The following is a 23,556-nucleotide window of genomic DNA, read 5'->3' as shown; positions in this document are numbered from 1 at the left end:
AAAGCTTACTTACTGAAGAGTGGACCCTCACCCCATTATCTTTTCTAATCCAAGAATGCTAATAGCCAAGCAAATGAAAATAAGGAAGAGCCGGGAGCCTTGGTCTTTGAAGAGGCTAAAGAATTCCAGAGAAAAGAACTACAGATTCTAACATTTGGATAAATCCCAATTTAAAAATAAAGGGTGAAAAATTTACACATATTTTAACATGATAAAAAATACTGTAAGGTATATCAGGTTACTATACTATAGTACATAAATTTGCCGTAAGTGTCCATCGCTTACCCTGCCTGCACTTAATTATTAAAGCTGAGTTCATGAAAAGCTTTAGATTTCCCCAGAAGAAAAATTTAGAAATGTTGGCAAATGTGACATCAAAAATTGGTTCTTGGTCTGATTAAGGTTCCTAAATTCTAATTCAGCTTTCAATATATGCTTTCAATAGAAAGCCTAACAAAGGAAGGTAATTCACAAATCACGCAAGGACAGAATCAGAAATTACATTGAGTATTAGGCTCTACAGCTATGAGTCGGAAATACCACACCAAGCTAGGTACCTGTGGCAGATTGCAAAATGGTCCCCAAAGATAATCAGGAAAATCCATCCAAATAGTATAGCATTAATACCATGAATAGAAAATGGTATTGCTTGCCCTAATAAGTAGTCCTAAAATTAGATATGATGAAAATGAATCAGGGATACTAAGTTAGAGTAAATATACTGCCTTTAAATAGTGTAAAACCAGGCCCACACTTAGTTGGTTGAAATAAACAGATTTTCTCTTTATAAACTGAGAGAATAAATAAAAACTGGAATTGAACTAAATTTCTTATTGTGTGATGCAATGTCATTTAGCGCTCTGTCTCTGGACCATCTAAAACCACATCTCCCACCACTAGAAGCTACACCTGTCTGTAATCAACTCTGTTCTTACCTCTTTATACTGAAAACTTAAGAGCTGCTGAAAAGGAAAATTAACGTCTTTCCTTTGGATATGCAACAGCAATCAGAAAAAGGCCATTTTATTTGTTGAAGAAAAGGAACTTGATGAAAATAGGTGAGCACAGTGGTTTCAATCCCAAAGAAATAGGTGAAAGAAAAAACTTAAGTATTCCTTCTTTGAAAGCAATAAAGAGAAATCTTAAAAGTTATGAATTATTAGAAAAATAGATATTAAACTCTGCTTTCTTTAGCAGAATATCATGAATACAACGATTGATGATGTCACTCAAGTTCACCTACCTAACAGAAATTTACATTTTCATTTTTTAAAAGAGGTAGAAAAGCCACAAATCTCTGTGTAGAAACCAAGCATAGCCTCACTTGTGGATTTGGTAAATCAAAAATCTGAAAATGGAATACAGAGGACCCTTGCTGTGGTGGTAGCCCAAATTCAGGACACAGTAAATAAGAATAGAAAAATCAGATTGAAATTGGGGCGCCTGGGTGGCTCAGTGGGTTAAGCCGCTGCCTTCGGCTCAGGTCATGATCTCAGGGTCCTGGGATCGAGTCCCACATCGGGCTCTCTGCTCAGCAGGGAGCCTGCTTCCCTCTCTCTCTCTCTCTGCCTGCCTCTCCATCTACTTGTGATTTCTCTCTGTCAAATAAATAAATAAAATCTTTAAAAAAAAAAAAAAGAAATTGCAAAATTAAAATTATAAAATTAAAAAAAAAAAAACAATACTACAAAGTTGCCTATAATGAAATTTTGCATGTAAGCAAGGAAAGTGCTCTCCTGAATGGATTCATGCTAAATGGAGCCCATTCTGGAGGGCAGAGTTAATATATTTTACATTCAGAATACCCTTTAGAAGATTTAACACAAACACAATAGAAATACCAAAAAACAAACACACAAACAAAAAACCCACCAAAGAATTAAACAGAATGGGTAGACATGTGACTATGTACCACAACCTTCTTACAATCAGATGCCAATCTATCTATTAATAGTGAAGTCCCACTAAAGGGTACACTACAAACACTGTGAAAGGTATGCATCTGTGGTAAAAATTAAGACAGAGTTGACTAAGTGTAGTTTTAAGAAATAAAAAACTAGGGGCACCTGGGTGGCTCAGTGGGTTAAGCCACTGCCTTCAGCTCAGGTCACAATCTCAGGGTCCTGAGATCAAGCCCCACATCCAGCTCTCTGCTCAGCAGGGAGCCTGGTTGCCCCTCTCTCTCTCTGCCTGCCTCTCTGCCTACTTGTGATCTATCTGTCAAATAAATAAATAAAATCTTTAAAAGAAAGAAAAAACTAGATAGAAAATGTTCAAGAGAAATTACAATTAGAAATGAAACACACGGGCGCCTGGGTGGCTCAGGGGGTTAAGCCGCTGCCTTCGGCTCAGGTCATGATCTCAGGGTCCTGGGATTGAGTCCCGTGTCGGGCTTTCTGCTCAGGCTCTGCCTGCCTCTCTGCCTACTTGTGATCTCTCTCTGTCAAATAAATAAATAAAATCTTTGAAAAAAATATATTAAAAAGAAATGAAACACACTAAAATCATTAAAATTTCATGGAAAATGAAAAGAATTAACCAAAGAGTAATAATGAGTATAGTATAGTGCTGTGTCATCAATTAAACTTTTATAAAAAGTAAGTAGTGAAATTTTTTTAACAATTTTTTTTAAATTTGATAGATCACAAGTAGGCAGTAAGGAAGGCAGAGGGAGAAAGGCAGAGGGAGAGGGGGACGCAGGCTCCCTGCTGAGCAGATAGCCCGATGCAGGGCTCGATCCCAGGACCCTGAGATCATGACCTGAGCCAAAGGCAGAGGCTTAACCCACTGAGCCACCCAGGTACCCCTGTGAAATATTTTTTAATAACAAAATGAGTCTTTGTAGATATATGCTAACCTAAAGATCAGAAAGGCTAATAAGAAACTGATAATTTCCACTGATGAACAAAATGTGACCCTTTCAAAGCCATTCCATATACTATGTAATCTTAATAATTTAGCATGCAAAAGTGAAAATTCTATTGAAATATGATAGTAAGAGGAAATAATTAATAGAAATACAGTCATATAATGTTAGTAATAAACTTCATAACAATTCTATTTTATTTAATGCAACAGTATAAATTTCCTTTTAAGAGATATGTTGTTTTCAGGAAAATAATATAAGAGTTTATTCTCTCTCTTATTAAGAATTATTTACCCAATACATTTTCCCTCATACTGGCAGGAAGAAGGAATTCTTAAGTGTTAATTTATATTCACATACATTGATCCTCATATGATCATTACAGAACTTTAGAGCTAAACTATTACAGCTTGTATATTTTACAGATGAAGAACTGGAGAACCAAAAAGACCAATTCTAACCCACTGGGAAGTCTCTGAGAAGAATATGCAAGTAGCAAAGTTCATATTATTGTTTCATGAAGAACAAGTGTTTGCATTTGGGATTCTGCAAGGAAACAAGTGAGAATTTAAAGAAAGTCAATGAAATTTTTCTTAAAAGAAAAAAAAGATTTAGCATAAATTAGATTATACATATGCATGTACAATAAGAAAAATAAAATAGCTATACATGTTCAAAAAGTCTGCCTATATTTCTTTCTGTTGTCTGATTCCCAAGGCTACGACTTCTAAGTACTATGTTAAATAGCACTGGTGAGAGTGGACATCCTTGTCTTGCTCCTGACCTTAAAGGAAAAGCTCTGTTTTTCCTCACTGAGGATGTAGAGCCATGGGTTTTTCATATATGGTCTTGGTTACGTTGAGGTATGTTCCCCCATTCCTACTTTGTTGAGGGTTTATATAGTGCATAGATGTTGTATTCTGTCAAGTGCATTTCATCTATTGAAAGGATCATATGATTCTTACCCTTTTACTCAATAATGTGGTGTTTCACAACGACTCATTTACAACTGCACCAAAAACCAAAAGGTACATAGGAATAAACCTAACCAAAGAGGTTAAAGACCTGTACTCTGAAAACTAGAGAAGAACACTTATGAAAGTAACTGAAGATGACACAAAGAAATGGGAAAGCTCCATGCTCATGGATTGGAAGAACAAATATTGTTAAAATGTCTATACTTCCCAAAGCAATCTATACATTTAATGCAAGCCCTACCAAAATACCACCAGCATCTTCCACAGAGTTAGAACAAACAACCCTAAAATTTGTATGGAACCACAAAAGACCCTAAAGAGCCAAAGGAATCTTGAAAAAGAAAAGCAAAGCTGAGGCATCAAGTTATATTACAAAGTTGTAGTGATCAAGACAGTATGGTAATGGCACAAAAACAGATACATAGACCAATGTAACTGAACAGAAAACCCAGAAATGGACCCACAACTACATGTTCATCTAATCTTTGACAAAGCAGAAAAGAATATCCAATGGAAAAAAGACAGTCATTTCAACAAATGGTGTTAGGAAAACTGGGACAACATGCAGAAGAATGAAAACTGGATCACTTTCTTAAAACTATGCAAAAATAAATTCAAAATAGATTAAAGACAGGGGAGCCTGGGTGGCTCAGTCAGTTGGGCATACAACTCCTGATTTCAGCTCAGGTCATGATTTTAGGATTGTGAGATCTCTCTCTCAAATATATGTACCTTTTTAAAGAATGGATTAAAGACATGTGGGACAGGAAACTTTCAAAATCCTAGAGGAGAACACAGGCAGTAACCTCTTTGACATTGGCCATAGCAACTTCTTACTAGATGTCTCCTGAGGCAAGGGAAACAAAAGCAAAAATGAACTATTGAGATTTCAACAAGATAAAAGCTTTTGCACAACAAAGGAAACAATCAACAAAACTAAAGGCAACCTTCAGAATGGAAGAAGATATTTGCAAATGACATATCTGATAAATGGTTAGTATACAAAATCTATAAAGAATTTATCAAACTCAATATGCAAAAAATAAATAGTCCAGTTAAAAACTGGACAGAAAACATGACTAACCAAAGATGGCTAACTGACACATGAAAAGATGCTCAGCATCACTACTCATTAGGGAAATACAAATCAAAACTACAGTGAGATATCACCTCCCACCTGTCAGAATGGCTAAAATTAAAAACACAGGAAACAACAGGTGTTGGTGAGGATGCAGAGAAACGGGAACCCTCCTACACTATTGGTGGGAATATAAACTGGTGCAGCCATTCTGGAAAACAGTATGGAGGTCCCTCAAAAAGTTGAAAATTACTCTACGATCCAGCAATTGCACTACTAGTTATCTACCCAAAGGATACAAAAATACTGATTTGAAGGGATACATGCACCCCAATATTTATAGCAGCATTATCCACAGTAGCCAAATTATGGAAACAGTCCAAGCGTCCATTGACTGATGAATGGATAAAGAAGATGTGGTACATATATACTATGAAATATTGCTCAGTCATAAAAAAAGAATGAAATCTTGCCACCTACAATGACCTGGGTGGAGCTAGAAAGTATTATGTTAAGCAAAGTAAGTCAGAGAAAGACAAATACTGTATGATTCCACTCATATGTGGAACTTAAGAAACAAAATGAATGAATGTTGTGGGGGAGAGAATGAGAGAGAGAAAGGGACACCAGAAAACAGACTCTAAACTACAGAGAACAAACTGAGGGTTACTGGAAGGGAGGTGGGCAGGGGACAGTATGAATAGATGATGGGGATTAAGATGTGATAAGCACTGCCTGTTGTATGTACTAAATTCTATATCTGAAACTAATTTTATACTGTATGTTAATTAGCTACAATTTAAATAAAAACTTGAAGAAAAAAAAATGTTTGCCTATATTGGTAAAATATAAAACCAGTCAAATCTGAAAGGCTAGAGGTAAAACCTAATGATATATTTTCATTTCTTTGATGAACATTTTGTAAGACATATTGGGCCAAACAACACTATCCTAGACACTGGACATATAAAGATAAATAAGAAAGGAAAGTACTAATAACTCTGGAGGAACCCACAGTATTTATGAGACAAAAACATAATCAATATTTACGTTTTGAGGTGGTAGCTACTATCTAGTATAAGAAACAGCAAGGTTATCTTGGGAGATTTTTTTGCTTTGAGAATAATCACTTAAATGATCTATTTTAGTTATAAAAATATTTAGTGATCAAGTAAGAAGTATTCAAGAGAAAAGAGGGAAAAATTTCTTTTGGCTTCACTAAAGCAAAACACCCCCCATAATGCCTATGAAATGGAGAGCAGGGGAAAGAAAGATGGAGAATGGACTGGAACCCAAATCTCATCAAGGCCCTAACTGCTGCTTCTTTTCAGTAACAACATTACATCTCTCTTGGTCTGGTGGCCTCAGAATGAGATCAGTTTCCCTCAAAGAATCAGAAAATTCATGTCAGGGAAGGCAAACGTACAGATTCGTGACCAGGACCTAGACTGTCATGAAAAAGATTTGCTTGCAGACAAAGTTATATATAAGGCTAGAAGTCACTTTGACCAAGCCAATTTAACAGTAATGACAGAGGAATAGTTTTGTGATGTGCATGTATATGTGTGTGTGGCCCAAAGAACTAAAAGAGATTAAGTGCTCATGCCTAAGGTGACAAAGACAAAATCCAGAAACTACTTTTCCCTCTCTTCTATACTCTCAAAGACTACCATCAGACTAACAGGAGTAACTTAGAAATCCCATCTTCAACAACATCAATGTAGAAATGATGGCAGCAAATGCATAAAAGAATATGGTCAATCTAGGAACTCATCAGAATTTCATCTTTCTAGAATCTGATGGCTAGAATCAGGACGCCAAATATGGGATAAGTTTAAAATCTCAGGGCACAATTATAAAAAGGAAAAACCTAGGAAGGAAAAAGTCATCCTTGCAGTATTACATTGCACTGTGATCGTTTCTTCAGAGGTGAGAAGGGGCCAAGCTATCTCATTTAAATAACAAAGAAATATAAACTTTATTTTGTTCCACAAGCTGAGAATTTCCAGGATAAGTACACTGAAGAGAAATCCCAAAGAGAGAAAACTATGCAGCCGGACTACAGAATGAAAGGCTTCAGAGGGAAGGCCTTCAAATAGAAATCAAACTGGATATGTTACTTGATAAATTTGACTGTATTGAAAAAAAAATTTAACAGTTCTTTTAAAAAGTTTAAGGGAAGAAGTAGTGATAATCATAACAAATCAAACATAAAAGGCAATTCCTAACTTCAGGGGAAAAAAGTTTTCTATGAAAATAAAATATTATACAACTTGACTCAGATGTGAACAATATTTATATTAACACAGAAATACAAATACTGAATATTCATTTGACCAAAGATGGGATAAAATTATAATGGGATGACAGAAGGAGAAGGGGTGATGTTCGAGGAGTGAAAGAGCTCAATCCTATTCTTCAACAGCAGAGAGTAGGCAGATCATGTATAAAACAGAAAACCAAGGAAGAGCACCATAAACAGATTTTGTAGAAACAGGGAGGGAAAAGAGAAAAAACACACAGCTAAAACAACAGAAAATAATTACCTCCTAGGAGTGGTACTCCAAGTACAGGGAAAAGTAGAAAAAGAGATTGTCCTATTTTTCAACAGAAGTCATGATATTTTGACTTTTAAAACCATGGGCATGTATTATTATATATTACTTAGAACTTAATATTTTTTCCGTAATATTACCTTATTTTGAATATATATAAAAAGGAAAAAAAAACGTAAGAAATAAGGTAGCATAGATCCAAAGGGATATTAAAAACTACATATATCATGATTAAGTAGCATTTATGTCAGAATATAAGGATGTTTTTATGATCGGAAAAAAAAACACCTTTGTATGAATAGAAACAAAACTTTCTTAGCATGATAAAAGCTCTCTAAGAGAAATATACCAAAAGCATACTTAATGGAGAAAAATTAAGCACATTCCCTTTGAAGTTGAGAATAAAGTAAGAATGTCTCCCTCTCCTCTACCCAATAAAGTCAATATTTAAACCAGTGCTAGAGGTGTTGGCCAATATGTAAAGTTAGGCAATTATTAGATTCTTGAATCAACAAAACAAATCAATCAACAATGTGGCAGTACATTAGAAGTACCAAATAAAGACACCACTTACTGTAAAAATGGAAAATACTAAATATCTAGAAATTAGACAATAACAATAAAAAATTACACTCCATCAGAGAACAGAAAAAGATCTGAAAAGAGCAAACCTTATTCACTGAGATGATTTAATCAATTTTCTTCAAATTAAATTCAAAGCAATTCTAATTGAACTCCTAACAAGAATTTTTCAGTAACCTGACTATTTCTGAAATTTCTATGTTGGACCAAACATCCACACATATTTAAGAAAAGAATAGAGAGACGGCCGTATTAGTTATCAGTTACAAAGCTAGTTAATAACAAGTGTGGTCATTCGAATCAGAACAGACTAGTACACCAGCTGACTCCTTGGACTTCTGTATCACGCCATTTCTCTTACAAATACCAAAACCTCATATACACATGTATATGAACCATGAGTTTAACTAAGTAAAATTTATTGCGATTACTGATTAGACTTGATTTCGTTCTAGGAAGATCAGGCTTAGAAAATACTGGAACTCAAAGATCTAACTTCTACCTTCCGAAGATATTTTCTACAATTTCTGTCCTCAGCCTCTTAACTCTCCTCCATCACCTCTTCCCTTGACTACAGAAGAGCTTCTACCTGTTTGGTAAAGGGGTCTGGAAGGAAGACAGAAGCCAATCACGCATCACATTATACCTAAACTTGCATATAAAGTTCTACTATACACAGTCTTCAAAAATACTAGTCTCCCCCCCTTTTCCCCAGGTACCCAGTTTGATGTCTCTCTTTGCAGCTTCACAGCTAGACCATACCCTAATTTCTAAGGATAGTTACTGAAGGAAAAATGCAGCATATGAGGCAAACTACAGCACATTATGAGGTGTAGTACATGAAATACAGCTCTTTCCTACAGAGCAGTTTTCATACATGAACATGCATTTGAGACACGTGGAGAGCTTGTTAAAGTTCAAGTTGCTGGACTCCATTCCTAGGGTTTCTGATTAGTAAGTATAGGGAGAGCTGCTTTTGTAAATTAAAAAAAAAAAAAAAAAGATTTTATTTGTTTGTTTGAGAGAGAGCACAGAGCAAGAGAGAGAAAGCACAAGCAGGGAGAGGGGCAGAGGGAGAAAGAGACTTCGCATTGAGCAGAGAGCCTGATGTAGGGCTCAATCCCAAGACACTGGGATCATGACCTGAGCTGAACACAAGCACTTAACCAACTAAGCCACCCAGCTGCCCCAGAGGAGCTGCTTTTCTAATAACTTTCTGGGTGGTGGTAATGTTCCTTGTCCACAGGCCGTATTTTGAGAAACAGTGCAATAGAGCACAGGTTGTCAATGAGGGCAATTTTGCTCTCCAGCAGAAAGCAGGCAGTAAATGTATATATTTTTGGTTGTCACAACCTGGAGATGAGATCGGGGGAAGAGGTAATACTGGCACCTAGTAAGTCCAGACCAAGGATGCTGCTAAACACCCTATAATACACAGGAAAGCTGCTCACAACAAAGAATTATCTGGCAAAAAACATCACTGATGCTAATGTTGAGAAACCATGCTATCAGAGTAAAATGTAACTTACTCCAAATATATGATTTAACCATTCAGTTAGTGCAAGTTCTTCAGTGAGTTTCAGAAATTTGATCTGTAATAGTCAAATAATTATATTTTCTTCAAATATTAAAAATTCTTTTAATTTCACTCATCAATAACAAATTTTAGAAATATTAATATTTAAAGGTATAATGGGCTACAGAAATAAGCATTTATGTAATGTTACTGATAGATTTCTAGTAAAGAAATTAACATTTGTTTTGTAAGAATTATTTAAAAAAAAGAATTATACCAAAAGACTGACTTCCTTGAAAAATAATGACCAATGTTTATTTCTTAAGCTAAGTGAAAAGCAAACAACTGTTCATAATATATATATTTAGTGTAAGTGAAATATCTTATAATAAACAATTTATTTAAGGATAGGCAGTGATTGTAGCAGTAATCAATCCTAAGTAAATACATCTCAAGAAAACATATTTTATATATATATATATATTTTATACTTTGTAAATATGTGTAGACACAAATTTATATACATACAACACACTCAGCTGCACGCACGTGCACACAACTTACTCCAATAGGCTGAAAAATAAGTCCATCCATTTCATGGCTGACTTCTTTGGCAAAATTTCCTTCAAGTAACTATAAAATAAATACACATATTTTTAGAAATATAATAATCACTTAAAGAGCATTTTAATTTTTTGCAAATTTTACAAAAATTTCTTAATATATAAGCTTTAAGAACTGAGATACAAAATGGGGAAGGTAGGTGATACAGAGAGATCTAGGTTAACATATTGTAATATATTTTTTTAAATGTATAAAGACTGTCACCCCACAGCAGGCTAGATATCTAGAACAACAGTCATAACTAAAAACAACCAAAATGATGGATAAAATATGAAAAACATATTTTTTTAAAGATTTTATTGATTTATTTGACAGACAAAGATCAAAGTAGGCAGAGAGGCAGGCAAAGAGAGGGTGGGGGAAGCAGGCTCCCTGCCAGCAGGGAGCCCAATGCTGGGCTCAATCCCAGGACCCTGAGATCATGACCTGAGCCGAAGGCAGAGGCTTTAACCCATGGAGCCACCTAGATGCCCCTGAAAAACACATTATTAAATGCCTTTCTGAGCCAGCATAAAAGGAAGACAGAGGCCAAAAGCAAGTGAAAATACAAGATCTGAGAAGCAATAAATACAGGGAATAAAATATAAAACATACACAAAAAAGGAAACCACAGAGAAACTTGCGAGGGATAAATGGAGGAGGGTGGGAGCAGGATGTCTCCCCTGAGAATCTGTAACCTTAAGCAAGCTCAGACGTGGGATCACAGACCAAAAATATATTATCTGTGTCTTTCCCAAACCCACCAGTAGAGGATTTAAAAAAAAAAAAAAATTTGGTCCTACTTTTTGTTTTGTTGTCTTTCTTATATTTTTTCAAGCACAGAAATTTATTATAAGGGATACACAGTATAAAATATAAATACAGTTTTTTTTCAATGTCATTCTCTACTAAAGAGTAGGTATAGCCCCAAAGCTCTCTCATTAGCTCTGGGCAAGTAGTTTTAAGTGCTTCTTTCAGATTTTTATTGTTTTGAAGTACTGAACATGCATATACTGATGGAACCGCTAAACATTGATTTCTGGATTTTGGAGAGCCAGAGACTGACCAACTTATAGCACAGTCAGGATAGGTTTGGGATTCAAATACACTGTATCCAAAATTTCGGATATGCTGTGTGTGATACATCTTTTTATCACAATCACATCCTCTTAAACCACTTCATCTATAGGGAGATTCCAAAAGCAACAACCAAAATTTTATTTATTTCACATGCAACAAAATCTGTGAGTCTCCTCCCAAACTGTGGCTTCATCTTCTCTACTACTTCGTTCTTCAAAATCCGTAATTTCTCTAAACTGGGGACAGTTCAGCAAAGAAAAACAAGAGCAAATTCCACTTTCTAACAACTTTAAAACCACTGTGGGTTTGAATATCTAAATTACCTCAAAACTGTCAATCTCCTTAGTCAAATTCATAGGGACAAATTAGGGAGCAGGTGGGGCAAGGGGAGAATAAGGAGTTAGTGTTTAACAGGTATGGAGTTTCATCTGGAACGATGATAAAAATCTGGACATGGATAATGGTGATGGTTACACAATTTGAACATCTTTAATGCCACTGAACTGTATGCTTAACAACAGCTAAAAAGGTAAATTTTATGTATATTTTAACAATTTTTTTAAAGAACTATAGTGCTCATAAAGTTTTCTTTTTTGTTCTTTTTTTTTTTTTCCCTTTTACTAAAACACTAAGAATTCTTGAGTGGGGAATTAAGCAGGGAAGTGGGAACCAGCAAATTGGGAATCTTACAACCATATTATCCAGAGTCTGGCCAAATGGGCAGAAATTTTAGGACAGTTCTGAGATTCACAGATTTGTCTCCAATGCGCTCAGAGGTTTAAATGACCTACCCAACTGAGAAGGCAATTTGCCGGAATAAAAAATTCTATATGAATTAAAAACACTGATTTCTTATAAATTCCTTTTAAGAGAGGATAAATAAACCCTGAGCATGAAAGAGTCAAAATATCAGCTTACATTCTTGCTGGAAATGTGGAAGGCAATGTTAGATTAAAGCCTTTGTTTCATGTATGTGATATATTTACCCTACTGAAAAAAACACTTGAAACTTGTATTCATATTGAGAAGCATATATATTAAGACCTTCGTGTTCTATTTCAACTTTTTTCAGCTATCCATGAACTAATGAAGGGTAAAGGTTCAAGCAAGACAGAGAGTATAACCTTAATACTTCTTATACCCTATCTTGCAAGAAAAGGTAACCTGCTAAATTCATAGCACAAAATCTGCTAAGAAATAATGCCATGAAAACCAAATGCCACATCGCCTTTAAAAAAAAAAAAAAATTTTTGTTTTTAAGGAGGCTTCACACCCAACCTGGGGTTTGAACTCATGATCCCAAGATCAAGAGTTGCATGTTCTATCAGCTGAGGCAGTCAGGTGCCCCTAAAAAACTTTTCAAAGATTAAAAGAATTTGTCCTTCTTAATTGTAGGTACACTATGGCAAATAAACAGAGCTTATCCATTCTTAGATTAAAAGTCTCAAATTCATATAATAGATAATCCCTGTATACAAAATACATACACAGTAAGAGTACAAAGTTGGTAAGACTCTAAATAATATGATGTTACCTACTGCAGAAATGAAAACAACTTCATTTTTTATTTTACTGTAACTTTTATGAATCAGAAACCTCTGGGGTCAAAATGATAAAGAGTCCTTGTTTTTACTCTTGTTTTACTCCTTGCTGATTACTCCAGACAATTTATTTTTTAAAGATTTTATTTATTTATTTGAGAGATATCAAGAGAAACAGCAGGAGAGAGCACAAGCAGGGAGGAGAGGGACAAGCAGACTCCCTGCTAAGCAGGAAGCCCAATGTGGGGCTCAACCCCATGACCCTGAGATCATGACCTGAGTTGAAGGCAGATGTTTAACCCAACAAGCACCCCCTCCTTTTCTTAAGATTTTATTTACAGAGACAGAGAGAGACAGAGATAGCAAAAGTGTCTTTCTTGACTTATTTACAGTGGTACCTATCATACTAAGGACCTATAATAAAGTGCTGTTGTATTTGGTTCTTAACATATACCATTCAAAATACATTAATTCCTCACAAGATATGTATTTTTGAGTTTTGCATTATTATTTAACTTGTCAGAAAAGGAAACAGAAGCTAGCTAGCTAGCTTCAGGTCGGATAACTAAAAAACAGAACAGATTTCAGGCACCTGGGTAGCTTAGTGGTTAAGTGACTTTCTTTAGCTCAGGTCATGATCCTGAGATCCTGGAACTGAATCCTGTATTGGGCTCCCCATGCTCTATGGGGAGCCTGCTTCTCCCTCTCCCTCTGCCTGCCACTCCCCCTGCTGTGCTCTCTGCCAAAGTAAATAAAATCTTAAAAAAAAAAAAAAGAACTGATTTCGAATAAAAATAAGAAAATAACCAAAGAAAGTCTGCTTCCACTCTGAAATAAATGCCCAAAGATTTTTGCAACATCTTATGTGTATCAGTCCTCTAATCATCATTTAAGGTTTATAGATTTTTTTTTAATTAACGATTTTGTTTATTTTTTTGAGACAGCATACACATGTGCAAAGGCATGAGCAGAGAGGAGGGACAGAAAGGGAAGGAGATGGCAGACTCTGCACTGAGCACAGAGCCCAATGCAGGGCTTGCTCTCACAACCTGAGATCATGATTAGAGCCAAAACCAAGTAAGGAACCTGAACAACTGAATCACCCAGACGCCCCAATGTTTACAGACTTTAAATGCACTGTATCATGTACTATTTGAAAAAGTGGCATATGAAGGTAAGGAAAATACCCGAAGGGGGAAAAATCGTTTGGAATAGAGATAAAATCTAAATATTGTATTAATATTGTATAATTTATCATTAATGGACTTACTTGTTCATATTTCAATTCATATATGTAAAGTACGTTAAGTTAAAAATACTGCTTTTTCCCATTCACAACTCTTGAGAGAAAATTTATCCAAACTTGTTATGGGCATCTTCTATATATCAGTATCTTCATAGTTAGTGCCAAAATTTAAGTCATTTAACTTATTTCCATTATTTTCACTCTTGTCTCCTGAGTTACAACATACTTCAAATTGCATGTGCAACTTTCACAATAAATGTTATGCCAAGTTAAAAGCAGAAATTGAATAACATTAGAAAAGTTCTTTCCCCTTTATTCACTCTGTATGTCTATGTCCATAATCTTAAAAGTGTTTAGCTCCTTTAAAGTTATCTTTTTTAAAAAGATTTTATTTATTTATTTGAAACACACACAGAGAGAGCACAAGAAGGTGGAAGAGGGCGGGGAAGTGGGGGGACACTCCCCGTTGACCAGGGAGCCCACTATGGGATTCGACCCCAAAACCCTGGGATAATGACCTGAGCCGAAGGCAGATGTTTGACAGACAAAGCCACACACACGCCCCTCTTTTACAGTTATCTTTAAAAGTCTGGTTTAAAATAAATAAATAAATAAATGCATGTATATCTGGTTTAAGGGAAAGTTCCAGTTTCACTTATATAAAAAGTGGTAAGAGAATGTTGCTTCTAATCTGAAAATTATAAAAAAGCAAATAATCTATAAAAGCGTGACTTTCATCAAGGCTATTAGAGAGCTGAGGTCTCTAGGAAACAGGATGTACTGAATCCCAAGCCCCTCCAAAGGAAGAAGAGGCATATAAACTTATCCACCTTTGGGAGAATTCATCTTTTGTACCGATTCACCTTTTGGTAGAAACTGTTCTTTGCTCCACACTCTCAATAAGTCCATTAACAGCAGTCATGTGCTGAAGGAATGTGAAGTCCTTAGAGCACCAAAGATAACTATATAGCAACACAAACCCATCTCAAATAGAGAACGGAGTCATTCAACCACTAACCCATTGCTTCAAATGAGACCTATTAACAAACTGAAAGAGGTATACCCATTACTAAGCACATATATATTTACCTCAGCCTCTGTTGTTCAAAAAGGAAAAAAAAATATCTAGCACTCAATAAAAATTTACCACATATATACAAAGCAAGAAGAAAAACTACATTCAGTAGATAAAGACAGTCAAAAGAACAAGACTCAGAAACAGCTCATGTTTTGCAATTATCAAAGGCTTTAAAATAACCTTAACATTTTAAAGGAAAAGGTGAAAAACACATATGAACAAACCTGGAATTTCAGCACAAAGAGATGAAAACTATAAACATGAGACAAGTAGAAATGTAAGATATAAAAAAAACAGTATCAGAGAAAAAGAATGCTAATCAATGGGAATAATAATCAATGAGATTATCAGCAGACTGAACACAACAAAGGAAAGAATCACTGAAGAAGAAAGAATCTTGAAGAAGAAAGTGCATCACTTCTTCCCACTGAAATACAAAAAAGAAAGGTGGGGAAGAAGAAACTGAGAATCAGAGAGCTGAGAGATGAAAAAGATATAACATCTACACAACTGAAATGATTTTTAAAAAGAAAGTGTTAAGGAAACAAACAACTGGAAGGAACAATATCTCAGATTACTGGAAAATTAAACACACATTTGCACAAGCACACATCCCAATAGTAGCCTAGATAACAAGAAGGATTTAAGGGAAAAAATTACACAAACCACAGTAAGAAGGAAAAAACTTAAATGCAGAGGTACAAAAATAAGAACAACAGCGGATTCTTTGTCATGAATTATGTAAGCCAGGAGATAATAGAATACCAGCTTCAAAGTACTAATAGAAAAACTATAAACCCAGAAATCTTTAGCGAATGAAAACATCTTTTTAAAAAACAGGGACACAATAAAAAATTTTTCCAACAGACAAATCTGATAAAATGAATATCCACCAGGCTGTAACAAAGATTTTAAAAGAAAGTTTTCTGGTAAAAGAAATATTATACAAACAACAAAAACTGTATCTAAACAAAAAATATAAAGAACATCAGAAATGGCTGAAAACTAGATGTAATAGACACCCAGGACTCCAGATGGCATCATCTGTACCAATAATGAAGAAGAAGCTTATGGATATCAAACTAGGAGAGCTGCCAGATTAGATACTGATACAGAATTCCACTCCTAATGGCACTGCTGGAGTGTTTCAAAGAGGTTACTACTGGTCCCAGAATAGAATATCAATGTGAAAAAAAGGGGGCGTCATCCGGATATGGTGAACCACTGAAGAGGGCCCAGTGTGGAGGCACATTCTGCATTCTTGACATCACTTTTGCCTAGCACCCTGAATCCTTTCATATCCTAGTTGAGAATTAACATCTAATAAAAGAGGATTGGTTAAAAAAAAAAAGAAGAAAAAGAAAAAAGAAAAAAAAGAAATGGCTGAGAACTAGAGTATAAAATATATGTTCTTCATTTCTTTCAAAGATAATTAAAGTAAAAATATCAAAATGAACTGTGTGGTTTTAACATGTTTAGAAGCAAATATATGACAGGAAATGGAGTGATATTGTTGTATGGTTCTTACACCAACTAAAAAGTGATATATTATCTAAAGGTAAACAGTGAAAGGTTAGATTTAGAATTTAGGCTAAATCCTAAAACAAAGATGTATACCTAATAAGCCTAAAGTGGAGCTATAATGAAATCCAAACATTCTCAAGTAATCCAAATGATGGAGGAAAAAGGAAATGAGAACACATAGGCAAATTAAAAAAAAGTAGTAACATGGTAAATCCATATCAAACCACAGTAATAATTACATTAAATTCAAATGGTGTAAGCACCGCACTTAACAGGGAGAAATTGTCAGACTGGGAAAAAAAAATTCAAGAACCAACTAACTCTATTCTGCCCAAAATAAATCCACTTTGTACATAAAGATTAAATTAAAAGTAGGACAGATTAAATTTACACAATGTTACAGGTTAATTATACCTCAATAAAGCTGGATGGAAGACAGAAAGTTAAATATACAAGGACAGAAAAGGTATTAAATCCTAACAGTGGGGCACCTGGGTGGCTCAGTCGGTTAAGCATTTGCCTTTGGCTCAGATTATGATGCCAAGATGCTGGGATCAAGTCCCATATCGGTCTCCCAGTCTCCCTCTCTCTCTGCCTGCCGCTCCCCCTGCTTATACTATCAGTCAAATAAATAAACAAAATATTTTTTTAAAAAATCCTAGGGTGCCTGCGTGGCTCAGTCGTTAAGTGTCTGCCTTTGGCTCAGGTTATGATCTCGGGGTCCTAGGATAGAGCCCCACATTGGGCTCCATGCTCAGGGAAAGTCTGCTTCTCCCTCTCCCACTCCCCCTGCTTGTGTTACCTCTCCCTCCACTCCTTTCTCTCGTCAAATAAAAAAATAAAATCTTTTTTAAAAAAAAATCCAAACAGGGGCACCTGGGTGGCTCAGTGGGTTAAGCCTCTGTCTTTGGCTCAGGTCATGATCTCAGGGTCCTGGGATCAGGCTCCACATTGGGATCTCTGCTGGGCAGGGAGCCTGCTTCTCCCTCCCTCTCTGCCTGCCTCTCTGCCTACTTGTGGTCTCAATCTGTCAAATAAATAAATAAAATCTTTAAAAAAAAAATCCTAATGCTAATGAAAAGAAAGCTGAAGTGGCTAGTCTATATTAATATGAGACAAAGAAGACTTAAGAACAAGAAATATTACTAGAGATTAAAAACAATCTATAACAATCTTAAATGTATATGCACCTCAAAAAAAAAAAAAGAGTCCAAAATGCATTTTTTAAAAACTGACAAGAGTAGATAATAAAAATAAGGCAAAAATCTGCAATTATACATGGAGAATTTAGGACTCTGCTCTGAGTAAATAATTCAACAAATAGAAATAAAAAAACATTCAGTAGAGGTAAAGATATCTTGAAAACACTTACGCCAGAGCAGGCAGTTAGTTAGGTTCTAACAGGATATCTGGAGGTGGGCAAAGAAGAAGTCATGGCCCCTACTGGGCAAGTCAGAGGCCTGTGCTGGCAGCAATCCAAAACAAAGCCACATGAAGCTATAGCAAACCAGAGAGCCCAAGGTGGCTGACAAAGGAAGCCAAATATCCCTGACCAAATAAAGAAGAAAAAGCATGAAATCCTGCTCCCAAGAAATCCCAACTCCAAGTAATAAGTATTCTGCCCCCTAGTTAACAACTATCAGTACAAGATAGAAACCCAAACCCCTGGGCATGCAACTCTGTCTCTCCCTCTCTCGGACTCTCTCTCCTGCTCTCTCATTCGAGCTCAGGGGCTCTCATCTCTATTTTTCACCTAGTAAACTTTCCTGCTCGTGTTGCTCATCCACTGTGCTGCATGTCTATCCTTGAATTCATTCTTATTACAAGGCCAAGAACCTTCAGTAACTCCTTTGTCTGGCTGCGTTGAGGCCCCAGGGTCCAAGGTCTCCCCAGTTCAACCAGCAACACTTACAGAACACCAGCAGACAGAAAATCAGTAAGAATATGGAACACTACAGCAACACTAAACAACCTGACTTAGCTGACATTTATATAACACTTTACCCAAGAAGAGGAAAAAACACTTTTTCCCAAGTGCATAGAGCACATTTATAAATCAAAGTCATACAAAGTATATTCTCTGATCACAATGAATTAAATTAAATATTAAGGAAAATATATCTGGGAAAATCCTCCAATATTTGGAAACTTAGTAACATAGTAGTAAATAACCCATGAATAAAAGAAAAAATCAAAAGGGAAAACTTAAGTATTTCAAACAGAATGAAGATAAAAACACAATAACTGAGATTTGAGGGATGTGGCTAAAGTGCACTTAAGAAAAATTTATTGTACTAGATTACTAATCAGAAAAGAAGTCACAAATCAATGATATCAACTTCTACCTTAAGAAACTAAGAACTCTAGAGAACTTAGAAAGTTCAGGGGGGGGGAAAAAAAAAAGAGCCACCTAGGCTGAAATCATAAGCCCACTGAAGAGAACCACATGCTCCTAAAGCTATTAAAACCCAGATATGGTTGAAAACAGCAGAGCCTCAGTTCACTGGATGGCAGAGAAGTGGATGAAATGTCTGGATGAAATGTCTTACAAGTTCTTAAAGAGACGGCAGTCGTGGTTAGAAAGCAATGTCTGCATTTAAAACTTTAAAGTAGGAATAGTGGCCAGAAAGGAGTTGCCCCAAAGTGACTAATCAAAAGAAAATCACTGAGATATAAATTGTGAAGAAATGGAAAAGCCTGGGTAACAGATAGATCAAACCAAACATAGGGAAGTTGTATTCAACAAGGGTGATGGGCAGTCTGAGAGAAGTCAGACAGTCTTCAAAGAAAGAACAGTTAACCAAGGAGCCAAAAAGAGTTTCACTCTCTACAGTTAAAATAGCATGGCTTGAAAAGTCAGCTTTTATTTTATAGCTTTTATAGCAGGTAATTTAAAATTTTATTTTGGTATTCTTTTTGTCTCTGACATTACATTCCAAAACAGAATATCCTATACTTTTTAGCTACTGTGGTTTTTTCCTCTTCTATACTTTAAATAAAACTTATTTGTAAGTTGCACTGGTATTCTTACATAAGAAGTGCTAACCTAAGTTTTTCTTAGATAATTTACTGGATGATAACACTTCTATAAAAATAAAATTTCAACCAGTGTTCATTAGGTAGATATTTCCTGACTGCCTACTAATGCTAGAAATCTAGTTAGGACTAAGGATATTGGGGACCCAATGATAATATAAGTCTAGGCCAATATGCCTAAATAATACCTTAATTTTGATTCATTAGTAAAAACATTAAATGCAATGATATAATCAGCCATTTCCTATCAACCTTTCTACAAAAAGACTTAAATTACCCAAGTTGTTTTTAAAACACTTCTAACAAATTTCTTAGAACTTATCTTACTTTTAAAATAAAAACCTATAACTGCAAACCCTTGAGAAGCTTTAAAGTGGAATATGTGGGGAATTATCCTAAATTTAGATACATTCCTTTTTAGATTTATAATCTTATTTTCCACCAGATTAAGTTAGAAGAAAATTAGATAAAAGGTAAAATAGCAGACATAATAAACCAAATAATTATTAATGAAGTATGATAGTGTGTTATAAAGTTTTACTTATAAAAATTTAACCTGCTTACCTATGAACATAATCCCATCACTGGAATACCATCTGAAACATCCTAGAAAAGGCACATAACTTTCTATTGACCAAAACTTGGTGGAAATGACAAAAAGCTTATATACCAGGTGATAGACTGAATTGGTATTTTATGTGTCCATGAATCAGAAAGTAATTGGAAACCAAATCATTACAAATGCATAAGCAAAGAAAGATAATGCAAAAGGGCTTGAAATTAGAAACATGAGAACCAAAACAGAACATGCAAAGTTACAAAGCATAGAAAGGAACCTTTCAGAAATAAGCAAAATGATAGCTTAAGATTACCACGAAGAAGAAAATGAATCCACAGTGTAATTGGGAAACCAAATTTGCAACATTGATTCATTAAAGTAAAGAAAAATACACTACGGGAATACTTAAACAAGAAATGAATAAACTATCTCCATCTTTCTGTTCTGGATTATTCTCATTTTCTGGGCAGATATCCCCACGTAGCCCCAACTAACTGCCTGAGATTACTCAATATAGTAGCCTGTCTCTGCTTACTGTACTTTCGTAACTCCCCTAAAATTCATGGCTTTATTTCACCAATCACCAGAAAATGGAAATTTCCACTCAACTGGATATTACTCTTCATACTTTTTCATTCCAAAAGTCTAACTTCTGGTTTAGGCTAAAATTATTCAATGCTTCTGTACCCTAAATATTCTTCTAATCAGTATAAAATCAGTCTACAAAACTCATCCTTTTTGCTCACCAAAAAGCCAAGACCATTATCTGCTTTTTGACTTTTGGAACACTGAAAAAAAATTAAATTTAATTAAAAAAAATTTTTAAAGATAAAAAATATTTTACACATATTAAAAAAAACAATGATTTGATTTTCATTATTTACCAGTGATGATTCAACAACTATATCATTAAAGTTAGCTAATCAAGGGGCACCTGGGTGGCTCAGTGGGTTAAAGGCTCTGCCTTCAGCTCAGGTCATGATCCCAGGGTCCTGGGATTGAGCCCCGCATCAGGGTCTCTGCTCTGCAGGGAGACTGCTTCCCTTCCTCTCGCTCTCTCCGCATGCCTCTCTGCCTACTTGTGATTGCTATCAAATAAATAAATAAAATCTTAAAAAAAAAAAAGAATAAAGTTAGCTAATCAAAATATAAGTAGCTTCACTGGTTCTTTCCACCCATATTACTACAATTAAAGTTAACCTTAAGAATTCTGGTGAATCCCACATGACAAGTCAGAAATCAAAGAACAAAATTTCTGTAGGAAATTTAGGTTCTTTATTATTTTTGGTAGCTGTTAGTCTTACTTTTACCAAAATTCCCTCATAATTCTACAAAATAAGTCAAGTCACCCTCATGGAACAAGCATAGTTGTTACAGACTTCTTTTTCATCTCATAACTGAAGCACCATTCATTTGTTCAACGAACATTCATTTGCTGCCATAGCTCAGTCATTCTATCAAATGTTTGAGATTTAAAAGAGATCTATCAGTTTTTATCCTGGAAGAGCTAGTGTCAGGGTCTACTGTGGAGGTCCCAAACTCAAACACCTGCAGATTCTAGCCCATGAACCTGAACAGGACTGGGTATAAGAAAGTAGTAGTAAGAACTATGATGAACTGGAGAGCACATCTTGATCTACAAGCAAACTCAATGCTTTATAAGTATTACAGGAACTTAAAATTTCTGGAGCCTAGCAGTTTATGACTTGTGGTTAATATGGATCTAAATATACATAAAAGAATCATTTTACAGTAAAGTACATTTAGTAGAGCTGTTTAAAGACTTCTGAGAAAATAGAAAAGTAATTATAATTTCGTCTCTCATCCAGTTGTATCCAAATGTTTACTGAGTACTAATCATGTATTCATGAAAACAAAACAGATGAGAAGAGGTAAAACATCTAAACATTATATGCCAGCACTCTTCTAAGCACTTTACATATATTAACTCATTTTAGCCTTCAATATTATGAAATAGGGACCATTATTATCCCCATTTTATGGTTTGTGTTTTTTTTTTTTTAAGATTTTACTTATTTATTTATTTATTTAGAGCTAGAGAGAAAGAGAGAGCACGCACCCACACTCAGGGGCACACATACAAGCAGGGGAGGGGCAAAGGGAGAGGGAGAGAGAATCATAAGCATGATCACTCTCTCAAAAAAATTTTTTATAAAAATCTAATAAAATAAATAAATAAAAACAAGCCAATAGATATAGTTAGATAGCAAACACATGGCATAATCCCAAGAAACTGTGTAAAATGAAAACAAAAAATCATTAAGAGAAGATTAAAAGTTATTAATTTATTTAAAGATTATTGAAGGGGTAAGATTTTTTAAAAAATAAAATCAGCTGGGGCGCCTGGGTGGCTCAGTGGGTTAAGCCGCTGCCTTCGGCTCAGGTCATGATCTCAGAGTACTGGGATCGAGTCCCGCATCGGGCTCTCTGCTCAGCAGGGAGCCTGCTTCCTCCTCTCTCTCTCTCTCTCTGCCTGCCTCTCTGCCTACTTGTGATCTCTCTCTGTCTAATAAATAAATAAAATCTTTAAAAAAAATAAAATAAAATAAAAAATAATAAAAAATAAAATAAAATCAGCTATCATAGTAACTTTCTCATATATCATTCCTTATTAATTTCATTATTTTCAGCAGGGATAACACTAATAGGGTCCTAACTGGTCTTCTCGCTTAAACATTAACTTCCTCTTTCCAAACTATTTCTTTTTTTTTTTTTTTAAGATTTTTTTATTTATTTATTTGACAGAGAGAGATCACAAGTAGGCAGAGAGGCAGACAGAGAGAGAGAGAGGAGGAAGCAGGCTCCCTGCTGAGCAGAGAGCCCGCTGTGGGACTCGATCCCAAGACCCTGAGATCATGACCCGAGCCGAAGGCAGCGGCTTAACCCACTGAGCCACCCAGGCGCCCTCCAAACTATTTCTACTCACCTCCACTAGAACTTTCTTTTTTTGAAAGATTTTATTTACTTTTTTATTTTATTTATTTATTTATTTATTCTGTCAAATAACAGAGAGACAGCACATGTAGACAGAGAGGCAGGCGGGGTCGGGAAAGTGGGAGGAGCAGACTCCCTGCCAAGCAGAGAGTCTGACATGGGGTATGATCCCAGGACCCTGAGTTCATGACCTGAGCCAAAGGCAGAGGCTTAACCCACTGAGCAACCCAGGCACCCCTCCACTAGAACTTTCTAAAACAATCTGTTAGGCATCATGATCACAACTAAATAGCTTTGAGTGCTCCTACCTGCCTATATAGTCCAAGCTTCATTAGCATGGTTATTAAAGTACTTTTTCTC

The 23,556-nt window shown here is 35.4% G+C and overlaps 1 protein-coding gene across 1 annotated transcript in view; it reads right to left on the bottom strand.

The window, feature by feature from the left end:
• Nucleotides 1-23,556, bottom strand: part of RNGTT (RNA guanylyltransferase and 5'-phosphatase) — a 341,865-nt gene that overhangs the window by 160,499 nt on the left and 157,810 nt on the right. Inside the window, exon 12 of the mRNA XM_032339080.1 lies at nt 10,139-10,207. Within this exon, the coding sequence (XP_032194971.1) occupies nt 10,139-10,207 (69 nt within the window). The remainder of the gene's footprint in view (nt 1-10,138; nt 10,208-23,556) is intronic.

Source organism: Mustela erminea, chromosome 4, assembly GCF_009829155.1.
Source record: "Mustela erminea isolate mMusErm1 chromosome 4, mMusErm1.Pri, whole genome shotgun sequence".
Lineage (NCBI taxonomy): Eukaryota > Metazoa > Chordata > Mammalia > Carnivora > Mustelidae > Mustela > Mustela erminea.
Note: the sequence above shows the minus strand (reverse complement) of the source record. Positions and strands in the feature narration are given on the sequence as shown.